Source organism: Trachypithecus francoisi, unplaced genomic scaffold (assembly GCF_009764315.1).
Source record: "Trachypithecus francoisi isolate TF-2019V2 unplaced genomic scaffold, Tfra_2.0 Lachesis_group7, whole genome shotgun sequence".
NCBI classification, from domain to species: domain Eukaryota; kingdom Metazoa; phylum Chordata; class Mammalia; order Primates; family Cercopithecidae; genus Trachypithecus; species Trachypithecus francoisi.
Window position 1 is genome coordinate 25,163,103 of NW_022681472.1, and position 23,162 is coordinate 25,186,264.

General features: G+C 39.3%; 1 protein-coding gene across 4 annotated transcripts in view; it reads right to left on the reverse strand.

Annotated features, from left to right (window-relative positions):
* Window positions 1-23,162, reverse strand: part of SLCO5A1 (solute carrier organic anion transporter family member 5A1) — a 163,980-nt gene that overhangs the window by 13,024 nt on the left and 127,794 nt on the right. For all 4 annotated transcript variants that reach the window (XM_033202419.1, XM_033202417.1, XM_033202418.1 and 1 more), the window contains one exon: window positions 2,111-2,270. In XM_033202419.1, coding sequence (XP_033058310.1) covers window positions 2,111-2,270 — 160 coding nt within the window. The remainder of the gene's footprint in view (window positions 1-2,110; window positions 2,271-23,162) is intronic.

Here is a 23,162-nt window from a genome sequence, read left to right on the forward strand (position 1 = left end):
TGCAGAGAATTCATAATGCAACCATGATGACTTCAGCACCAATAATAGTAAACATCTCATTGGTGTTCCATTTTCTTTTCTTTTTCAACTTTTATTTTAGATTCAGGGGGTACATGTGCAGGTTTGTTACATGGGTGTATTGCGTGATGCTGAGGTTTGGTGTACAGATGATCCCATCACCCAAGTCATGAGCATAGTTCCCAACAGGTAGTTTTTCACACCTCCCTCCCCACCTCCCCCGCTAGTAAGTCTCCAGTGTCTATTGTTTCCGTCTTTGTGTCCGCGAGTACCCAATGTTTAGCTCCCACTTATAAGTGAGAACATGTAGTGTTTGGTTTTCTGTTCCTGCATTAATTCACTTAGGATAATGGCCTCCAGCTGCATCCATGTTGCTGCCAAGGTCATGATTTTATTCTCTTTTATGGCTGTGCAGTACTCCATGGTGTATATTATCACATTTTCTTTATCAAATTCATCACTGATGAGCACCTAACTCGATTCCATGTCTTTACTCTTGTGTATAGTGCTGTGATGAACATACAAGTGCATGTGTCTTTTTGGTAGAATGATTTGTTTTCTTTTGGATCCATACCCAGGAATGAGATTTGAGAAATCTCCGAACTGCTTTCCATAGTGGCTAAGTTAATGTACATTCTGGTGCTTCCATTTTAAACATCTTCTTAGTCCCTATAATTAGCTGGTGCCCTACTCCCTACAGAAGAGCAACCAGCTCCATGGATGGAACTTGACTGCCACAGCCCCCATCCAGTACTGCTCCTGGACTCTGACAGAGTCACACTAAATGGACACCAGCTGAGCTGGCCTTCATTGCAACCTTGAATACCTGAAGCAGTGGTAAGAATAAGTATGGAGATGGGGCACTGTTTGGCTGTCATGCTCAAAAGACTGCTGGCATTTTTTAAAGGATGAGCACTCACTCTCAAGGAAGGACTTAGCCACCAGGAGAACAGATCTCACCCTTTCAACATGGCGACACAGTGGAGCTCACCAGTTATATGATGGGGAACAAACAACAGGAATTCTCAATTTATCATTGCAGTTTAAAACTCAGACATCAAAAACAATATCCCTAAAACATTCAGTGGATGCTATAATCCCTTATCACCTGCACAGAACAAGCACATGCATTTTAACCTTTTAGTGAAAGCAACTTCCTACAATCTGTTCTTCACAGAGAATCAAACCGTGCTCAATAAGAAACTGAGTAGAGGCCAGGTGCTGTGGCTTAAGCCTATAATCCCAGCACTTTGGGAGGCCGAGGCAGATGGATTACCTGAGGTTGGGAGTTCAAGACCAGCCTGACCAACATGAAGAAACCCCATCTCTACTAAAAATACAAAATTAGCCAGGCGTGGTGGCACATGCCTGTAATCCCAGCTATTAGGGAGGCTGAGGCAGGAGGATCGCTTGAACCTGGGAGGCGGAGGTTGCAGTGAGCTGAGATCATGCCATTGCACTCCAGCCTGGACAACAAGAGCGAAACTCCATCTCAAAAAAAAAAAAAGAAAGAAACTGAGTAAAATATGAAAACCTTCTCCCACAGTATTACAGCCCATTTATAATTTACAGGAAAGGGAATTCTCAAAATAGCCTATTCTTGAACTGTCAGAAATATCTTTACTTTGAAAGTTTTTTTTAAGCCTGAACTGAACTGATACTGTATGAAAAATGGCCATCGCCCATCTTCACAGACTCCAGTCAGGGGAGGTGCTTTCCTATTCTCTTCTATCAGCACCAAATGTGGTCATCTTGACCTTCAAATCCATCACAAGGGCCCTGTCAGAGAAACAAATGGCAGGCCTAGAGCTCAACCTTATCAAGTTTCACTGAGTTGGCACAGAATATAAAGTAGGAGAACGCTGATATGGAACCAAATCCCTGCACCCAAATGTTCCAGTCATCCCTGGAAAATAAAATAATAGCAATGCATAACTTTCTTTCCTCGAGGTTTTCGTCAGAGGTATTTTGTAAGTTACTTGGAGCCTCTTGAAAAGAAAGACTGAAGTCATTGTGGCTGCATATGAATTTCATCACATCCTTGTCACAGGATGTTGGACTAACAGAAGAGGAACTTGTGAAATATACTCACCCCAGTGCTAAGATTACCACTATTAACACAGCCAGCCAGACAAGGGTTAAAATATGTAATTCCATCTGATCCACAGACTGGCTCATACTCGTGTATTTTACAGCCACAATTAACGTTGCAGCTTCCTGTCAGATTCCTATGGGGCATGGTGAGAGAAGGTCTAAGAGAGAAGAGAAGCAGGTCATGAGCAACACTTACCAAAATAAAACTCATAGGAAAGGTCTTGAAATTAATCATTTGTCCATTTTAGAGAAAATATTCTTCCCATTGAATCAAAGCCTTGATACCCTAAGTAGCCACCCTCAACAATTATTTTTGTGACAAAACATAAAGAAAAATGTTTCAACTTTCTGACACTACAGATTCAATGCTTTTTATCAGATTACTGCCCCACCTCAATTTCACCCTCCCTCTTGGTGCTATGAACCTGGTCTCAACATCTAGGATCTGCAATTCTAACCCTAATGTAACTACTCACCCTGTAGGCATCAGGCTCTATATCTTAACAAATCTGTACCTCAATTTCTTTATAAAATGGAGGAAATGCTTTTTAGTATTGAATCAATAGCATCACTGTGAGCACATGATCACAGTTAAAACCCATCTATCCCAGTTATTAATACACGTTCCTCTGACCAAAAACTTATATTCTAGAATAAATTATCAAAGAAAGGCATGAGACACTAGAAAATCAAAATGAAGTATTTTCAAAGATGATTAGGAATCACATTGCTAGTTTGATTTAAACAACCAGAGAATAAAGATTAAGCAGTTCTTCACTCAGGATTGCCCAGATGTGGATCCACAATCAAATATGGTGGGTTTCCTTTCTTGAGATCATGGTGTCTGATACAAAGAAATGATACCATATGAAAAGCTTGAAGAAAATAAATTCGGCAACAAATATAGAGAGAAGGAAAGGCAGGTAAGGATATAGGCCTAGGAAAGAGAGTGTAAACAAACTGGTGGAAGAGCAGAGGAGCACGTGGGGGATCCACAGAAGAAGGAAAGGGGCTCTGTACTGCTCGTACCCAGTGACCACTTTTGCTTTTGTGACCACCAGTTTGGTGTATCACTGATGAAATGTTGTTCCCAAGACTATATGAGTTAGCAGTGGCAGATCCTTCATCCAACCATCCATTTATCCATTATCTACCCATTCAACAAATATTTTGGAATGTCTGTTATGTACCAGGTCTTATCTTTTTTAAAATAGATTTAGAGGGGGGAAGTACAATTTTGTAATATGGATATACTGTGTAGTAGTGAAGTTTGGGTTTTTAGTGAACTCATCACCTGACTAATGTACATTGTACTCAATAGGTAATTTCTCACCCCTCAACTCCCCTCCCTCACCAGAAAGACTTTTTTTTTTTTTTTTTTTGAGGAGTCTCACTCTGTCACCCAGGCTGGAGAACCGTGGCGTGATCTCCGCTCATTGCAAATTCTGCCTCCCAGGTTCAAGCAATTTGCCTGCCTCAGCCTCCCGAGTAGCTGTGATTACAGGTGCCCGCCACCATGCCCGGCTAATTTTTGTATTTTTAGTACAGACGGGGTTTCACCATGTTGGCCAGGCTGGTCTCGAACTCCTGACCTCATGATCCACCGGCCTCGGCCTCCCAAAGTGCTAGGATTACAGGCGTGAGCCACTATGCCTGGCCAAGACTTATCTTTAATGACTATGCTAGTACCACTTGTACAGTAGCGTAACCCATCACAACCATGTGTGTTAATCGGTGTTTGTTCAAAGGTTTGTTCAAAGGTTTTTTTCCTGTGGCTTCTTTCAAACTTTGATAATGAGTCCTTAAATTTTAATGGGGGAAACAAATTCAAAACAATATTAAAGTCTTATCAAGAAAGCCTTCTAACAAGGCAAATAAATTCTGTTTTTCATTCATGTCACTCCACAGAAAAAAAATTATCACAAGACTCTAATAATCATTACATTCACAAACTTCTAGTGTCATACCATTTTAAAGTTTGTATATACTTTAAAAAAATATATTCTAGACTAGTGAGTCTCCACTGGGTCAATTTTGCCCCCCCAGGGGACCTTTGGCAATGCTAGGAGACAATCTTGGTTCTCACAACTGAGGGGGTGCTACTGTCATCTAATGGGCCACTAGTTCCTATTGAGGTAGGAGATCAGCAGGACCTGCTTTTCTAAGTCCTGGTCACAACCCTGCTGATCAAAACAGGGTGTAGCAAAGAAACTGACCAAAACCAGAAGGACCAAGATGGCAACCAAAATGACCTCTAGTTGCCTTTATGGCTCATTATATGCTAATTATAATATATTTGCATGAGACACTCCCACCAGCACCATGGCAGTTTATAAATGATGCCACGGCAAATGGCTCAAAAGTTACCTTATATGGTTCTGGGAACTCTCTGACCCATTTCCAGAAAGCTTGTGAATAACCTGCCCCTTATTTTGTACACAGTTAAGAGTGGGTATAAATATAGCCAGCCAGCAATCCACAAGTGCTTCTCTGGGCCATTTTGCTATACATTGCTGCTCTGATAAACTTGCTTTCTTTCACTGCCAGCTTACTCTCAAATTCTTTCCTGTGCAAAGCCAAGAACTCCCCCGAGCTGAGACCCAATTTTGAGGTTTTGCCGGCATCACTACAACGCACAGGAAGGCCCCTACCACCTCCCATAATAAAGAATCATCTGGCCCAAATGTCAATACTGCTGAGGATGAGATACCCTGTTCTAGACCAATTTTCACACTGTTCAAGGAGGCAAAAAGCTTTCCTGAGTTTGGGAAACAAGCACAGTCCCCGGTCACCTTTGGGTATGTTTGCTTTTCTTATGAGATCGTGGTGTCTGATACGAATAAATGCTACGAAATGAAAGGCTCTAAGAAAATCAATACATGCAACAAATATAAATAGCAATGAAAGGAAGTGGGCATTCCTGAAAAAGTTATTAGGAGAGAAGGTGATCATGGTACACACACAAAAAGCTGCTGACGTGGCTCATCCTTTACACTGTGCTGAAAATCATTTTTAAGAATAATGATGCTCTGTCTGATGGTCATTCACTCTCCAGAAAACAGACTGGATTCTAATAATAGCACCAATATTTAAACCTGAGTAACACTAAGCAGTCTCTCATTAGCCAGACGTGAACCCACCATGAGAGCACGAAATGCACAAGGACTACTTACTGAAGGCTGCACTCATCCTTGTGCAGAGGGACTGTGCAGCTCCTTCCCAACAAACAAAAAGCATTTCTGGCAAGACATAAAATGTACAAGGGCTTCTTGCTGAAGGTAGTCCTCCAAATAAAAGGATTGTGTTAACTCAAGAATCAATGTAAGTGTTAATTCTGAGTGAGGCATGGGGCCTCGATAGCAAATACCTTATAACTGCATAGTCCACAATGTAAGCCTGAGAGTCACACATTACATCTTAATATAAAAATGATGGAATTACAGAGCTAGAGAGATGGAGGCATCTCTGAGATTATCTGGCAAACTTGCTAACTTTAAATAACGGGAAACTGTAAGAGGTATCACGGCAAGCCTCACAATCACTGAGACCTCAAGAAAACCAGCTCTGGGGAGACAGCAAAAAAGAAAACAAGAAGTAAAAACAACAACCTTGTTATCCAATCTTTGTTAAATCAATCACTCAGGGATCGATGCTTATGTAAAATAATATATAACAGCAAGACAAACGATTGTTAAACATAATTCAAACTATTTCTGCCGTAGGGTCATTACAGCTGTAAGAACACAGTGGCCCTCAAAAACCACAACCACACCCCAGCAATTGTGTCCCATCACCCTGCCCCAAGACCTAAAGAACACTTGAACTTCCCCATCTAAACATACTTCTCCTACATACTTCTACTGGTCTCTATAAACCAAAGAGAAGTCTCCTAACTTTCTTAAGGGACTTCTGACTCCTTTTGAGTTTTTCTCTATTAAAAGACGTAACAAGTAGAAATCCATACATACTATGTTCAAGCCATAAAAGAACATGATTCCCACAGCACAGAGAGAGAGAGAGAGAGAGAAAACCTCTTTAGCAAAATATACTAATAAACTAGAACAGTATCTTTCTTATAATTTCTTAATCTTCATCAATTTATCTCAGTCTTCAAGAAGACTTCAATGAGAATGTTTCTTTTCAACTCCACTTAAATTTTTGGCTTCATATTAGAACACTTCCTTGGCTATACAGAGCTACGCAACTTCAGGTTTACAAATATTATTATCATCACCATAAGCATCATTATCATTTAAAACTAACATCAGCAGAACCCTATTTTTATTCCATGAATTGCACGCTGAGATCTCAACCTAAGTTGTCTCATTCATTCCTCATGAGAATTGTCATTATTATTGCCATGCTTCCACCTTTCAGAGAAGGAAATTGAAGGTTTGAGGAGATAGGCACTGCCAAAGTCACACAAGTAGTAAGGGTCAGAAATGGATTTAAATCCGATCTTATCTTTCACCACAGCGTGCATCTGTAAGCCCCAGCACTGGCAGGGAAGCTTTGTGTAACTGTCCCTCGTTTTACTTCCTCTAGCGCAGGTGTTCTGGGTGGCTTATTTCGCTTTCTTCTTCCTGGAGAAAGCTCTAATGTAGCTTTTCTGGCGCTCTGCTTTCAGTGTTCTTGAGTGTGAGTCAGAAAGAGCTGGGTTCAATTTCATATCCACAATTCACAAGTGCTGTGAATTTCAGATTTTATATTTGTAAAACAGATATCAAAATGTCAGTACCACACAGTTGTTGTGGGGGATTAGGTGGGTGAATGTATGGCCAGTGTCCAGCATTGTGCCTGGGACATAACACGCACTAAGATATTGGTGTGCTATCTTTCCACACTTAACAGAAGCATGAATGAATAGCAGTAACACAATCACAAACATGAGGAGTGCAAAAGGCTACTGTGACATTTTTCCTTTCAAAAAGGATAGTTTTTAATTTACTCCTACAGAGAATGGTGGGAAAAGAATTAGATGGAGATCTAGTTTCAGGCTTGCCATTTAGTAGCTATGTGACCTTGGGCCAAATCTTTTCATCTATGGCTATTAAATACCCCTCCTGACTACACAAAGGAGAGCAAGAATAATCAACAAAGCGCAGTGTGTGATAGCATATGTGCTAGCATAGGTTTGGAAGAGGACTATATTCAAGGAAGGTTGTGATTATCGTGTCTAATTGTTATTTTTATTATTAAAGCTCCTTTCAGCTTTGTAGACAACAAATTTAAACCAGGTATAACTTGAAACTTACATGTAATAACCCACAATGTGTACAAACTATCTCTTTAAGTCCAAAACCATTTCAAATAAAATAATGTGTCACTTATATGGCTTTTCAAAATATCTTTATTTATTATTAAAGTAATACATACTTATTGTAGAAATTTGTTAAAATACACAAAGGCAAAAAAATTAAACGTATGCATAGTGCTACCACCCAGAGATATCCACTTTTTTTTTTTTTTTTTTTTTTTTTTTTTTTTTTGAGACGGAGTCTTGCTCTGCCACCCAGGCTGGAGTGCAGTGGCCGGATCTCAGCTCACTGCAAGCTCCGCCTCCCGGTTTAGCCATTCTCCTGCCTCAGCCTCCCGAGTAGCTGGGACTACAGGCGCCCGCCTCGTCGCCCGGCTGGTTTTTTGTATTTTTAAGTAGAGACGGGGTTTCACCGTATTAGCCAGGATGGTCTCGATCTCCTGACCTCGTGATCCGCCCGTCTCGGCCTCCCAAAGTGCTGGGATTACAGGCTTGAGCCACCGCGCCCGGCCAAGAGATATCCACTTTTAATGCTTTTAGTATATTTTGTTCTGGTCTTTTTTCAATGTACATATAGATTAACATTAATAACATATTGCTACCAAGATTGTATGTAAAGTTTTAAATTCTATTTTTTCTCCTCCTAACATTACATTATATTATGTTATGTTAATATGTTAATAGAACATATTTTAACATATGTATAGTCATAATATAACATATGTTAATATAAGGGTATAGAAAGGTAAACTTGGTCCTAAGTTTAATAATACTCAGTGGCATTTTTGAAATAAAAACTTACCATGTTTTAAGATATATACCTTACAGACTTCATGTTGATTTCTTTAGATCTTTGTTACAAAATTTCAAACTTGGCAGAAAGAAAATTTGCTTATACTTTGTATCCCCTTGATACTCTTAAAATGAAGTAAAACAAATGTTGTTTGTGTCTCCAAATAGAGCCAACTAAAGATGAACTCATATATTTACATCTAGAAATGAACTCTAAGCCTATCAATGAAAAGAGCTAGGATAATCCAAAAACATGTATATCTATGATCTTTTAAGCAAACTTCTTTTCCTTCTAATTCTTAGAAACTTCCATTAAAATTAGTAATATATATAATAAATGATTTTTAATGGTGCTAAAATATTTAAACAATGGAGAAAAAACTCTTAAGCAGATTAAGCTACCCATTAGACACAGGCAAGGAGATGAATGGTTTGAATGATATAATTGGAGAATTTAGGAATGACCTGGCCAGAAACGCCAGTCACCTGGGAGGGCTGGTCCACTATCTAAAGACACCATGTTGTCCTATGGTAAAATCCAGTGTGGTGAGGAGGAAGCTGAGTTGTGCCTGTGGCAAAGGTCTGAATTAACAGACTGCATTTATTTAATTTCTACAGTCTGAATATGATGGGACAATAAAGCCATATTCAGAAAAGATACTTTAGAGAAATATTTTGGAGCTGGGTGGGACTGAGTGAATCATCCCATCCAACAGTCTCTGCTGAGAACAGAAAACTGAGAAAAATCTTCCTGGTCCTTTGGTAGTTCAAGAAATTACCCTTGGAAAAGTTTCAGTTCAGTAGCTCAAGTCACCAAACCAGATAATATAATAGATTTTGCTTTAAGTTCAAAAAGATGGTAACTGATAAATGAAAGATGGTTGTAGACAGTAAGTAAATACTAAGTGATTTATCAGCACATAGCACTGGTTAAAAAGTCTTTACACGGACCTCAGACTTAACCCCATTTTGAAAAATTATTTGAAGAAAAGGCAGAGTGAGGGGCAATAACTCACATTACACAATGTATTTATGTAAAGCATCACTTAACCAAAGTTTCATGGTCAATGCCAGCTCTTTCGGGTCCAAGGTGATTAGGACATACCTGTGTGAAGTACAGTCTGGCAGCCACAGAGACGAAGCAAAACACATTTCTTAATTAAAACTGGAGGAAAATTGTGGGTGCTGAGAAGGTAATTACTTGAGTTAGAAATGGGCCAGGATTTTGCTAGAGCTCTTAGGATCTTTCAAAATGAAAACTCATCAGATTTTTAAGTCTGAAGTTTCTATTTTATTTTATGAGGGTTAGAATATCTAACGTGAAATCTACCTCCTTAACAAAGTTTTAAGTGTACAATACAGTATTGTTGACTCTAGACATGATGTTGAACACCAGATCCCTAGAGCTTATTTACCTTGCTTGACTAAAACTGTATGGCTCCTGATTAGTAACGACCCATTTCCCAATCCCCCTAGCCTTGATGACCACCATTCTAACTCTTTGAGTCTATGAATACCTCATGTAAGTGAAATCTGTGACCAGCTTTTTTCACTCAGCATGATGTCCTCAAGGTTCATCCATGTTGTTGTATATTGCAGAATTTCCTTCTTTTTTAAGGCTGAATAGTGTCCATTGTACATATATAGTCATGTGTCACTTAATGACAGGGACACATTCTGAGAAATACATCATCAGGTGATTTCACCGCTGTGCAAATGTTGTAGAATGCACTTACACAAACCTAAGTGGTCTAGCCTACTACACTCCTAGGCTCTACAGTATAGACTATTGCTCCCAGGCTACAAACCTGTACAGCGTGTTTGTGCACTGAATACTGTAGACAATTATAACACAATGGCAAGGAGTTGTATGTCTAAACACAGGAAAGGTACAATAAAAATAAAGTATAAAAAATAAAAAATGATACACCCGTATAGGGCATTTATCACGAATGGAGCTTGCAGGACTAGAAGTTTCTCTGTGTGAGTGAGTGCATGGTGAGTGAGTGGTGAGTGAATGTGAAGGCCTAGGACATGACCGTGCACGACTGCTATGGTCTTCATAAACACTGTACACTTAGGCTACACTAAACCCATTAAAAACCGCTGTTCTTTCTTCAATAATAAATGAATCTTAGCTTACTATAATTTTTTTACTTTATACACTTTGTAATTTTTTTTAGCTTTTAGTTCTTTTGTAATAGCACTTGGCTTAAAGCACATATTGAACTGTGGTACAAAAGTATTTTTTCTTCATATCCTTATTCTAAAAGCTATTTTTTTTATTTTTTTTTTACTGTTTTAACCTTTTTGTTAAAAACTATGACACAAACACACACATTAGCCTACACCTACACAGGGTCAGGATCATCAGTGTCACTGTCTTACACCCGCACCTCTTGTCCCAAGATCTTCAGGGTCCATAACATGCATGGAGCTGTCATCTCCTAAGAGAACAATGCCTTCTTTTAGAATACCTTTTGAAGGACCTGCCGGAGACTGTTTCCCAGTTGACTTTTTTAATACGTAGAAAGAGTATGCTCTAAAATAATGATTAAAAGTATAGTATAGTAAATGCATAAACCAATAAAAACAGATGCTTATTATCAAGTACTATGTACTCTACACAACTAGATGTGCTGTACTATTGCAGGACTGCCGGCACAGTAGGTTTCTTTATACTAGCATCACTCCAAACTTGTGAGCAATACATTGCACTTCGACCTTATGACTACAACATCATTAGGCAATAGGAATTTTTCTGCTCCATTACAATCTTACGGGATGACCATTGTATATGTGGCCCATCATTGACTGAGACGTTGTTATGGGATGCATGAACATACCACATTTTCTTTGTCCATTCACTTGTCTATAGACATTTAAGTTGTTTCCATATCTTGGCTATCAAATCTGAATTTTCTAAGAAAACCACTAATAACACATCAGGTTCATTCTACAAAAAGATCGTGATTACGTTTTGGCTTCACAGGAAAAGCTCATTCTCCTAAAACATCCCAACTCCATCCCAGGCACTTAGGTGATTCATGAGTACTTGATATTAATCAAAGAAGGGTCAGTCATTAAGTCCTTTTAATGTTAGAAAATTCACCATGCCCGTAAACCTGAAGCCCTTCACATAAACTTTAATGAATAGAACTGACTTATATAGAATGCTTTCTTCTTTGTATTTTTTTCTTCTGTCAGAACAGTGTAATAATCAAAAGTATTGCAGCATTGCATCCAGAATCAAAGAAACTTCATTTCAAACCCTAGCTCAGCCATTTTCTAGCTGTGTGACTTCAAGCAAGTTATTTAACCTCTCTGAGACTTTATTCTCTTTAAAATATCATTAAATAGTTATTATCAATTGCTTACTATTTATGCATTTTATCCCATTTTATCCTCCCTATAATCCTAAGAGATAAGTACTATAATTGATCACATCTTAATGTTGAAGAAATTGAGGCACAGAAAGGTTAAAGAATTGGCCAAGTATCTTACTCAATCCTCACATTAATCCAACTAGAGAGATACTATCTGTAGTCTCACCTTAAAAATGTAGAAACCAAGCCCAGAAAAGTCAAATAACTTGCCCATACCCAGACAGCCAGTATGTGGCAAGGCTAAGGTGAAAATCTAGACTGGCCGATGTGAGAGCCACAGAGCAAATGCTGTAGGCATGCAGAGCACGTAGCATGATGCCTGTAACTCAGCTGCTCTGAATATCAGAAAACCATGCAGTATTGAGAAGTAGATACATCCCCAATAGCTCATCCAGCAAGAAGGTTGTGTGTGCATGCATTTGCGTACACGCATGAAATACACGATTTAAAACAACACCTCAGTGAGGTGTTCAGAAAGAATGCAAACTCTGACATAAATCATCTAGATCTGATTCAGTTCCACTCCTTATTAAATGAGTCTGGATAAATCACTTAATTTCTCAGGTTCTTGAACTAAAACATAGACAATAACATAAACAGTACAGGGGTGTCGTAAGCATAAGACATGTGTAAGTGCCAATCACACTGAACCAAACATGTACCTTACAAAGACTCCTTTCTTCACTGCCACTCCCTTCATCTTTCTCTTTACTGACTTGAAAGGGAAAAAAAGCCACATGCAAGTCTTAAAATCATGCAGGATGAGAAACAGTTTTTACTAGGCAGACCAGCCACATACTGTTGAGCAGGTTGTACACTGAACAAGGGCACCCAGCCAAGGGAGCAAAGTTGAAATGTAGCTCACACCCTGCTTGAAGAAAGGATTCCATTTTTGTTCACAAAAGCTATCTGCTACTCTAAAAGTGGCATGCCTATGCAGCTGCACCACCCAGTAGTGTTTTCATTAAGTCATTCTAGACTATATTCCTAGGACTTGGGAAACCAGAAAATTCTCCATGGAAACTAGGTTATTCTTTTGCTACAATTTATAAACTTCCTTTAAAGTCAGACTGCAAATACTAAAACAATTGGGTCCTTGCCACAGTCTCCAGCACTCTTAATCAGGTTACTTGTTCTGGACTGAATAAGTAAGAAAAGGTGTACCATAATTAATGGATTCGATAATAAAGACGTAAATTTTCGTCAAGTTCATAAGAGTTGCAGCCTCACTGTATGAGTAATATCCCTGAACTGAGATAGGTGCCAGACATTCATTCATCTGTTAAAGAAGAAAATGGAATTGCTCTGCATGATCTAGAAGGAAAGGGAGTAGAGATAAGAAACTAACTTTTTTCAGCATATTCAAAGTGCTAGATTCTGTGCTAGGAAATATGAGAACCTTCCCGATATCATTCTCATTATCAAAACTACAAATATTTGTTTAAAGTATTCAAATGATTTAAGCTAAAGGTTGCCAGGCATGGTGGCTCACATCTGTAATCCCAGCACTTTGGGAGGCCGAGGCAGGCGGATCTCCTGAAGTCAGGAGTTCAAGATCAGCCTGGCCAACATGGTGAAACCCCATCTTTACTAAAAAATACAAAAATTAGCTGGGTATGTTGGTGGGTACCTGTAATCTCAGCTACTCAGGAAGCTGAGGCAGGGAGAATTGCTTGAACCCAGGGGCAGAGGTTGCAGTGAGCCGAGATTGTGCCACTGCACTTTAGCCTGGATGACAGAGTGAGATTCCATCTCAAAAATAAAAAATAAAAAAAAGGTAATGGTTGAGGATGAGAGGAGGAGACACTGACTTCTCTCTCTTTTTTTTTTTAACCCTTCTGCGTTACTTTAATGTTTTCTTTTTTTTTTTTTATTTTTTATTTTTTATTATACTTTAAGTTCTAGGGTACATGTGCATAACGTTTATATCATGTATAACTCCCCAAGGCAATCCCTCCCTCCTCCCCCCTCCCCATGATAGGCCCCAGTGTGTGATGTTCCCCTTCCCGAGTCCAAGTGATCTCATTGTTCAGTTCCCACCTATGAGTGAGAACATGCGGTGTTTGGTTTTCTCTTCTTGTGATAGTTTGCTAAGAATGATGGTTTCCAGCTGCATCCATGTCCCTACAAAGGACGCAAACTCATCCTTTTTGATGGCTGCATAGTATTCCATGGTGTATATGTGCCACATTTTCTTAATCCAGTCTGTCACAGATGGACATTTGGGTTGATTCCAAGTCTTTGCTATTGTGAATAGTGCCGCAATAAACATACGTGTGCATGTGTCTTTGTAGTAGAGTAATTATAATCCTTTGGGTATATACCCAGTAGTGGGATGGCTGGGTCATATGGTACATCTAGTTCTAGATCCTTGAGGAATCGCCATACTGTTTTCCATAATGGTTGAACTAGTTTACAATCCCACCAACAGTGTAAAAGTGTTCCTATTTCTCCACATCCTCTCCAACATCTATTGTTTCCTGACTTCTTAATGATTGCCATTCTAACTGGTGTGAGATGGTATCTCATTGTGGTTTTGATTTGCATTTAATGGACTAAATGCTCCAATTAAAAGACACAGACGGGCAAACTGGATAAAGAGTCAAGACCCATCAGTCTGCTGTATTCAGGAGACCCATCTCACATGCAGAGACATACATAGGCTCAAAATAAAGGGATGGAGGAAGATCTACCAAGCAAATGGAGAACAAAAAAAAGCAGGGGTTGCAATCCTAGTCTGTGATAAAACAGACTTTAAACCATCAAAGATCAAAAGAGACAAAGAAGGCCATTACATCATGGTAAAGGGATCAATTCAACAGGAAGAGCTAACTCTCCTAAATATGTAGCACCCAATACAGGAGCACCCAGATTCATAAAGCAAGTCCTTAGAGACCTACAAAGAGACTTAGACTCCCATACAATAATAATGGGAGATTTCAACACTCCACTGTCAACATTAGACAGATCAACGAGACAGAAAGTTAACAAGGATATCCAGGAATTGAACTCATCTCTGCACCAAGCGGACCTAATAGACATCTATAGAACTCTCCACCCCAAATCAACAGAATATACATTCTTCTCAGCACCACATCGCACTTATTCCAAAATTGACCACATAATTGGAAGTAAAGCACTCCTCAGCAAATGTACAAGAACAGAAATTATAACAAACTGTCTCTCAGACCACAGTGCAATCAAACTAGAACTCAGGACTAAGAAACTCAATCAAAACCGCTCAACTACATGGAAACTGAATAACCTGCTCCTGAATGACTACTGGGTACATAACGAAATGAAAGCAGAAATAAAGATGTTCTTTGAAACCAATGAGAACAAAGATACAACATACCAGAATCTCTGGGACACATTAAAGCAGTGTGTAGAGGGAAATTTATAGCACTAAATGCCCACAAGAGAAAGCAGGAAAGATCTAAAATTGACACTTTAACATCACAATTAAAAGAACTAGAGAGGCAAGAGCAAACACATTCAAAAGCTAGCAGAAGGCAAGAAATAACTAAGATCAGAGCAGAACTGAAGGAGATAGAGTCACAAAAAACCCTCCAAAAAATCAATGAATCCAGGAGTTGGTTTTTTGAAAAGATCAACAAAATTGACAGACCGCTAGCAAGACTAATAAAGAAGAAAAGAGAGAGGAATCAAATAGACGCAATAAAAAATGATAAAGGGGATATCACCACCGACCCCACAGAAATACAAACAACCATCAGAGAATACTATAAATGCCTCTACGCAAATCAACTAGAAAATCTAGAAGAAATGGATAATTTCCTGGACACTTACACTCTCCCAAGACTGAACCAGGAAGAAGTTGAATCCCTGAATAGACCAATAACAGGCTCTGAAATTGAGGCAACAATTAATAGCCTACCCATGAAAAAAAGTCCAGGACCAGATGGATTCACAGCTGAATTCTACCAGAGGTACAAGGAGGAGCTGGTACCATTCCTTCTGAAACTATTCCAATCAATAGAAAAAGAGGGAATCCTCCCTAACTCATTTTATGAGGCCAACATCATCCTGATACCAAAGCCTGGCAGAGACACAACAAAAAGAGAGAATTTTAGACCAATATCCCTGATGAACATCGATGCAAAAATCCTCAATAAAATACTGGCAAACCGGATTCAGCAGTACTTTAATGTTTTCAACCAGATGTATGAGTAATTACGCTGGTAACCAGGAGAGATGAACTTTAAGTATGCTTGTAACCGGGAAAGACTGACATCATCACCAGTTTTAAATATGAGAAACCCAAGACTCAACAAATATTATGTAATTTTTTTTGCAAGGTCACACAGTTAGACAATGATGGAGCCAGTACTTGCCTTTGAAAACAATACTGTGTGAGACAAATGAGTTTGAGGGGATGGAAGAAAGAAGTTCAGAAAGTTCACTCTTCATAACTTCACCTGTAACTAACATGGGCCACTCGGCTGTCTGCTAAGAAAAACAAGACTGGGACATGATAAAGGACTTGAAGAAATGGGTTCAAATATAAAAACAGAGCCACCATCATGGGCATGAGAAGGAAAGCTGACTGAGATGAAGTAAATGGATTGCTCAGCAAAGATGAGGGCCTGCTAAGATTGGAACTCATAAATTTGTAATGGAGCCAATCAGCACAATTATATAATTTTTCCCAGTAGTGGTGGGCAAGCCCAGCCGCAGTTGATTCAAGATGGATGAGGCAGGTGTGGTGTTAAGCCGGGGTTTTAAGAATCTTAAGGAGACTTGCTGTTTAAAAGTAGGTAAGACATGGACTGTGCCTTCCATTCCCTTCTGAGAACACACTTGAAATAAAAGTAGAGTAGGGTTAAAAGGAAAGCGTGACACCAAACTTCACAAAAATGGCAAGTAGATAGGGATGGGTTTATGTGAAACAGGCAGAGGCTGCCTTGGAGGAATAGGAGCCAGCCTGCCCGATCAAATCTCCACGGGTTCTGAGCTCAAAGTGAGCAGATGCAACAGAGGGCAAAAGTGAGATGAAGAGAAACCACTGTGGGCCTCCCTGGAGCTCTAAGGAAGAGAAAATTGCATCAGTGAGCCCTTCCATTCTCATTTATCCGTTCCCTCCCATCTCCAATTTATGGCCCAGAAATTCTTCAGGAAGTGCTTCTCTAAGGAAACTTACATTTCTGAAAGAAATGTAAAAAGCTAAACTTCTACTCTAGATGTTGACAACTCTGAATAAAATCCCCTCATTCTTGTCTTTGAGGTAGAGGGAGAGGAAAGACACCATCTGAGATATGCTAGGCTGAGTATTGTCACCTGCAAAGCCCAGAATAAACAAATACAAAAACTGATTCTTTAAAACAAAATGATAAAATGCAAGGCATGAAAACAAAGGAAAAAAAAAAGGTTATAATTGTATGTGCAGAGAGATCTGAGAAGACATTATTCCATAAAACAACACCAGAATGCTATGAAAAGGGAACACTCAGAATACAGCAAAGAAAAAAAATCCTCAAAATAAAAAAATGTACATAAAGATAGAAAACAAGGCTTAAAAAAATCTCTCAGAGCAAAAGACAAAAGCATGCAATATGAGAGAATAAATCAAAATTAAACCCACAGGCAACCAGTCCATACGTTCCAACATCTGATTAGCAGGAGTACTACAGAACACAGGAAAAAGAGAAAAAGAGTTTAAAAAAAGAAAAAGACATGTGTTGCATTAAAAGGGTTCAGAAAGTGAGTAGTACAATGAATGAACAAAGCCCTGTGCCGAGGCACCCATTCATTCATTCATTCATTGATTCACACAACAAATATCATACACGTTTTAGACAGTGAGGATGCAACTGTTATACAGATAGCTGGACCGGACATGGTGGCTCATGCCTATAATCCCAGCTACTCAGGAGGCTGAGGCAGGAGAATCACTTGAACCTGGCAGTTGGAGGTTGCAGGGTTGCCGTGAGCCAAAATTGTGCCACTGCACTCCTGCTTGGGTGACGCAGCGATATTCTGTTTCAAAAAAATTATATATATATATATATATACACACACATAGCTCTACAAACTGTGCCCAAGGAGCTCATATTTTAGACAGAGGGGACAAAAGCAAAGCAAATCATTAAATGAGATCATTTCAGGTAATATTAAGTGCCATGAGGAAACCACGGAGAAATAATGTAATCAAGAGTGGGGGAACAGTGGGCTCCCCTAGATTGGGCAGAGATGGAAAGCCTCTCTGAGAAAGTGGCGTTGGGATTATAAGAAGTCTCCAGCCATCACAAAATCTGAAGGTAAAGCATTCTTTATGAAATTTCACAACACCTTGAAAAAAAGTATTCTGAAAACTTCCAAATAAACTTAGCCACAGAGAAATGAGAACTAAGGCTGAAATTACATTTCTTATCAGCAACAGAAAATGCTAGATGACAAATAAAGCAATGGTTTCAAAGTCCCCAGAAAGATACTTTTTAAATTTTTACTCGTTTGTTTTAATTCATTTTTTTAAACATATTTTAGGTTCAGGGGTACACGTGCAAATTTGTTATATAGGTAAATTTTGTGTTAAGGGGTTTGGGTGGACAGATCATTTCATCACTCAGGTAATCAGCATAGTACTCAATGGGCAGTTTTTCAGTCCTCTCCCTCCTCCCACCCTCTGGTGTTAGGCCCCAGTGTCCATTGTTCCCTTCTTTGTGTCCATGTGTACTCAATGTTTAGCTTCCACTTACAAGTGAGAACATGCGCTATTTGGTTTTCTGTTCCTATGTTAGTTTGCTTAGGATAATGGCCACCAGCTCCATCCATGTTGCTGCAAAGGACGTGGTCTCATTCTTTTTTATGGCTGCATAGTATTCCATGGTGTATATGTACCACATTTTCTTTATGTAGTCTCTCATTGACGACCATTTCGATTGATTCCATGTGTTCACTATTGTGAATCATACTGCAATGAACATACGTGTGCATGTGTCTTTATGGTACAATGATTCATATTCCTTTGGATATATAACCAGTAATGAGATTGCTGGGTTGAATGGTAATTCTGTTTTAAGTTCTTTGAGAAACCATCGAACTGCTTTCTACAATGGCTAAACTAATTTACACTCCCACCAGCAGTGTATAAGCATTTCCTTTTCTCCACAACCTTGTCGGCGTCTGTTATTTTATTACTTTTTAATAATAGCCATTCTGACTGATGTGAGATGGCATCTCACTGTGGATTTGATTTGCATTTCTCCGGTGACTAGTGATGTTGAGCATTTTTTCATATGCTTGTTGGCTGTGTGTAGTCTTCTTTTGAAAAGTACCTTCTCATGCCCTTTGCCCACTTTTTAATGGGGCTGATAATTTTTTAACCTAGAATTCTATGCCTGCTTAAACTACCACTAAAGAACAAAGATGCTTTAATATGCTCACAGGCTCAGAAAGACTTCCTTCCCATGTACCCTTTCCCCGGAAGTTATCTAAGGTTTTTTCTGGCAAAATGAGGATTTACCAAATAAATAAACAAACAAAAACTAGTGGATACAACTGAGGAAATTTCTGAAAGGAGGACCCAGGGTGTAAGTTATGTCAACTGAGCAAGCAGTCCAAAGTGAAGCAGGAGGATGGAGTTCAGGGAAACAGGAAGATTCAGTAAAACAGAAAGCATGATTGAGAACTTAGAAAAACATACGGGCATGATCAAGGCAAGTAGCAAGAGAAAGAAGAGGCCCTTAGACCTCAAGGACAGGTCTACAAGAAATATATAATACAAGGACAGGTCCTCAAGGACAGGAAATACAAGAAAGATATGGTCCAACTATGACACCATTTTAAGCAAATTCCCATCCCTTCTCTACTTAGGTAACTGCTCCTTCCCTTATACTCCCTGTTTTCTGGAGAAAATGAACCAAAGGCCCTGGCTTAAAAGCACCACACATAAAGGAGACGTTCAGTGAGATGCTAGAATGATGACAGGGAACTTAGGTAAAAGCCTGAAAAATGAACAGTGAGGACCCAGGCCCATTCCCCCGACTCTCAGCTCTAGGATGCCAGCAGCAAGGCTTACAACCCTGTAGTCCTCCCCAGCAGGGCCCCAGCAGGAGAGAAAGGAGCATCTGTCTCTTGAGGAACTGAAGCACCTCAGAGGTAAGCCCTTGGGTCCTAACCCTGCAGCACCCTGATGAAAACTCTAGTTGCATCCACCTTCCACAGCGAGACCTACCCGATAACAAGACCTACCCTCATACAGACACAGCAACTGCTCAGCTTTTTAAGTTCTCATTCTTCGATACCAAGAGCATGCTAAGGATCACCAGAAATTTGAACAGAGCTGTTAACACAATCAAGACAGCAAAATAAACAGAAAGTAGGCACTCATAGGACACAGAGACAAATTAGGAAAGAAAAGGAAATCTAAATAATGTTGGAAAAGTAAGACAAAATATTCCACTCATGAAGCAAGATGGTTAGAAACAAGGGACAATCTGAAATCAAGCAAGAATTTTGAAATTAAAAATATGATAGACTGAGTGAGGTGGCTCACGCCTGTAATCCCAGCATTTTGGGAGGCCAAGGTGGGCAGACTGCTTGAGCTCAGAAGTTCAAGATCAGCATGGGCAACATAGAGTGACCACATCTCTACAAAAAATTATCCCAGTGTAGCGGTGGACACCTGTAGTCCCAGCTACTCAGGTGGATGAGGGGGAAGGATCACTTGAGTCCAGAAGGCAGAGATTGCAGTGAGCCATGATCATGCCACTGCACTCCAGCCTGAGTGACAGAGCAAGATCCTATTTCAAAAAAATAAAAATGACAGCCAAAATAAAGAATTCAACAGAGGACTTAGAAGATAAAATGCAAGAAATCTTTTTAAAAAGTAGAACAGAAAAGGACATATGAAATGATGATAAATAATGAGGAAAGGAGGACATGAGAGTAATTTGGCTGTGACACCTGCCACCACATTGATTGTCAGGGTTGATTCGGCTGATCTGGCTGAATAGACGGGTGTCCCCTGCCTCCCTCACTGCTCCACCTGTGTCCCTCCTGAAGCTGCACACTTGGTCAAAGAGGACAACCTTCTCTGATAGAGGAGGATCATTCTTTGGTCAAAGGCATACAAAAAGTTGCCAGTACCTCCAAACAAGAATAAGAACAGGAGAGATCAATGAAGGGGAGAAAGAAAAAAATGGCAAGGAGAAAAAAGAAATTAAAGTTTAAAAACAGACCTGTAAAATATAGTCTCCAGTCAGAAAGAGCTCACCACGTGCCTAGCAAAAAATCAAAATGATCCATCTCAAAACACACCATAGTGAAATTCTGAAATACTAGTAATAAAAGGAAACTCCCAGGAAGGAAAAATACATCTCCTACAAAGCATTGGGAAAAAGAAAAGCCAGACTTCCAACAAGAGCATTAGAAATTAGATGACAATGGGGCAAAAACTTCAAAACTCTGAGTAAAAATGACTCATCCAAAATTTCAGCCAACTTGACAATCAAATGTAACAGTGTATATGTGTGTGTATATGTCTATATAAAATATTTATCAATGTATATAATAAAAAGTCTCCCAAAAAAACAAAGTTACAGCCTATACAGTCTTTTTGTAGCTACTGGAGGATGTGCTCCATCAAAATGAGGGAGTAAATCATAAAAGAGGACTCCACAGAGTCCAAAAAACAAAGGATCAATACAGAGAGAGGCAAAGGAATTCTCAGGATGACAGCCGGGCAGCCAGCCCAGAAACATTGTGTCCAGATGAGAGTAGGGGGACTGTGGGCCCTGCATAGATGACTCCAAGAAGTGGGCAGATGGAACCATGAGCTCATCAAATAGGTGGAAGGTCATGTTGAGATATTTTTTGAGCTCTCAGAGGGTGTGGGAAACTAGATGCAGATTCAAAGAAAACAAAGTAAATGAAATAAAGTAATTATTAATTCCAGGAAAATCAGTGTTACACAAATAAGGAAATCTAATCACGATACTGTAAACCAAAAATAAAATTCTAAGGCCCCCCAACCAACTGAAAGGACTTCCTCCTCAGCCAGGGCTCTTTTAAAATTTAACCTGAGATACCAGTTCAGACCAGGATGGGAAGTAGGGAATCTGGCCTGCCTCATTATACCTCTCCAACATTAACATCAACACAGACTTGAAGTCTGATAAGAAACATTTCAGTCTATTCTCTCTGAAGCCTGCTTCTGGAAGCCTTCCTCTGCAAATAAGAACTTGGGTCCCCACAGTCCTTCATCTCAACCCAGACATTCCCTCCTATGGATCCCAGGTCTTCAGATAAACTCAACCAATTGTCATCCAGGAAATGTTTTAATCTACCTATAAGCTGGAGGCCCCTGCTTCGAGTTGTCCCACTTTTCTGGACCAAACCAATGTACTTCTTAAATGTATTTGATTGAAGTCTCATGTCTCCCTAAAATGTATAAAACCAAGCTGTACCCTGACCTCCTTGGGCACATGTTCTCAGGACCTCCTGAGGGCTGTGTCAGGCCACGGTCATTCATATTTGGCTCAGAATAAATCTCTTCAAATATTTTACAGAGTTTGACTCTTTTCATTGACAATACATATGTCATAAATTTAACATGAAAATACCAAAAAAGGATTTGATCACAATTTGTAAAGGTAAAGTGAAGCTCCTCATTTGCCAAGCTAGGAAGTCACAAATAATACCTTAGTTTGATTAATTTATATACTATTTCTGAAAAGTACCGAGATACATTGCAGAAGAAACAGCTAAAAAGAATTTAAAATTATTGCCCCTGCAAATCAGAGTTAGTCATAAGACTGCTGGGTTTTTGTTATGAACTTTTTAATTCTATTTATGTTCTCTAATTTTAATAAAAACTAATTTGATAGAAATAGAAATTATTCTTAATTTATTAGTGATGACTAATGACAAGAGCTAGCCTTCAGTGCCTCACATTAGCTGAGAGTTTTACACATGTTACATACATAACCCTTGCCCACAACTTTCTAAGATTGCTGCTAACATTACCCCAATTTACAGAGGTAGATATTGAGGCTTAGTGTTAAGCAACCAGCCAAGCAGAGTCAAGATCCAAATTCTAATTCCACTCCAGAACCTGAGTTCTCATTCTATACTGCTTGTCCATTTTTAAAGATTTTATTGTTTATGCCATCCTATTAGGCACTATCAAGAAGCCACAAACCCAGTACACGCATCTTACACATACACACACTGATGTCTTCTGGTAGAAAAATAACTCCCAGGACAAAAGACGGCACAGTATTCTGCAATCTAAATAAACTCTGATTTGTTATTCCTTCTCCTCACCCCCAAACATTCTAAATTGGCTAGATGAAATCAAAGCTTTTGTTATTCAAATGCAAAGTGGAACATTTTATAACATAAAACTCCACTGAGAAACAAAAGGAAACAGAAGTGTTTCTTGGCACCAAGCACCAAAACTTGGACAATGAAGCTCTGTTAAATGAGCAGATCCTAACAAAAATACATGTAGTTAAGAAGTAAAGGTTGACTGGGCACAGTGGCTCACACCTGTAATCCCAGCACCTAGGGAAGTTGGGGCGGGAGGATCATTTGAGCTCAGGAGTTTGAGACCAGCGTGGGCAACAAAGTAAGACCTCATCTCTGCAAAAAAT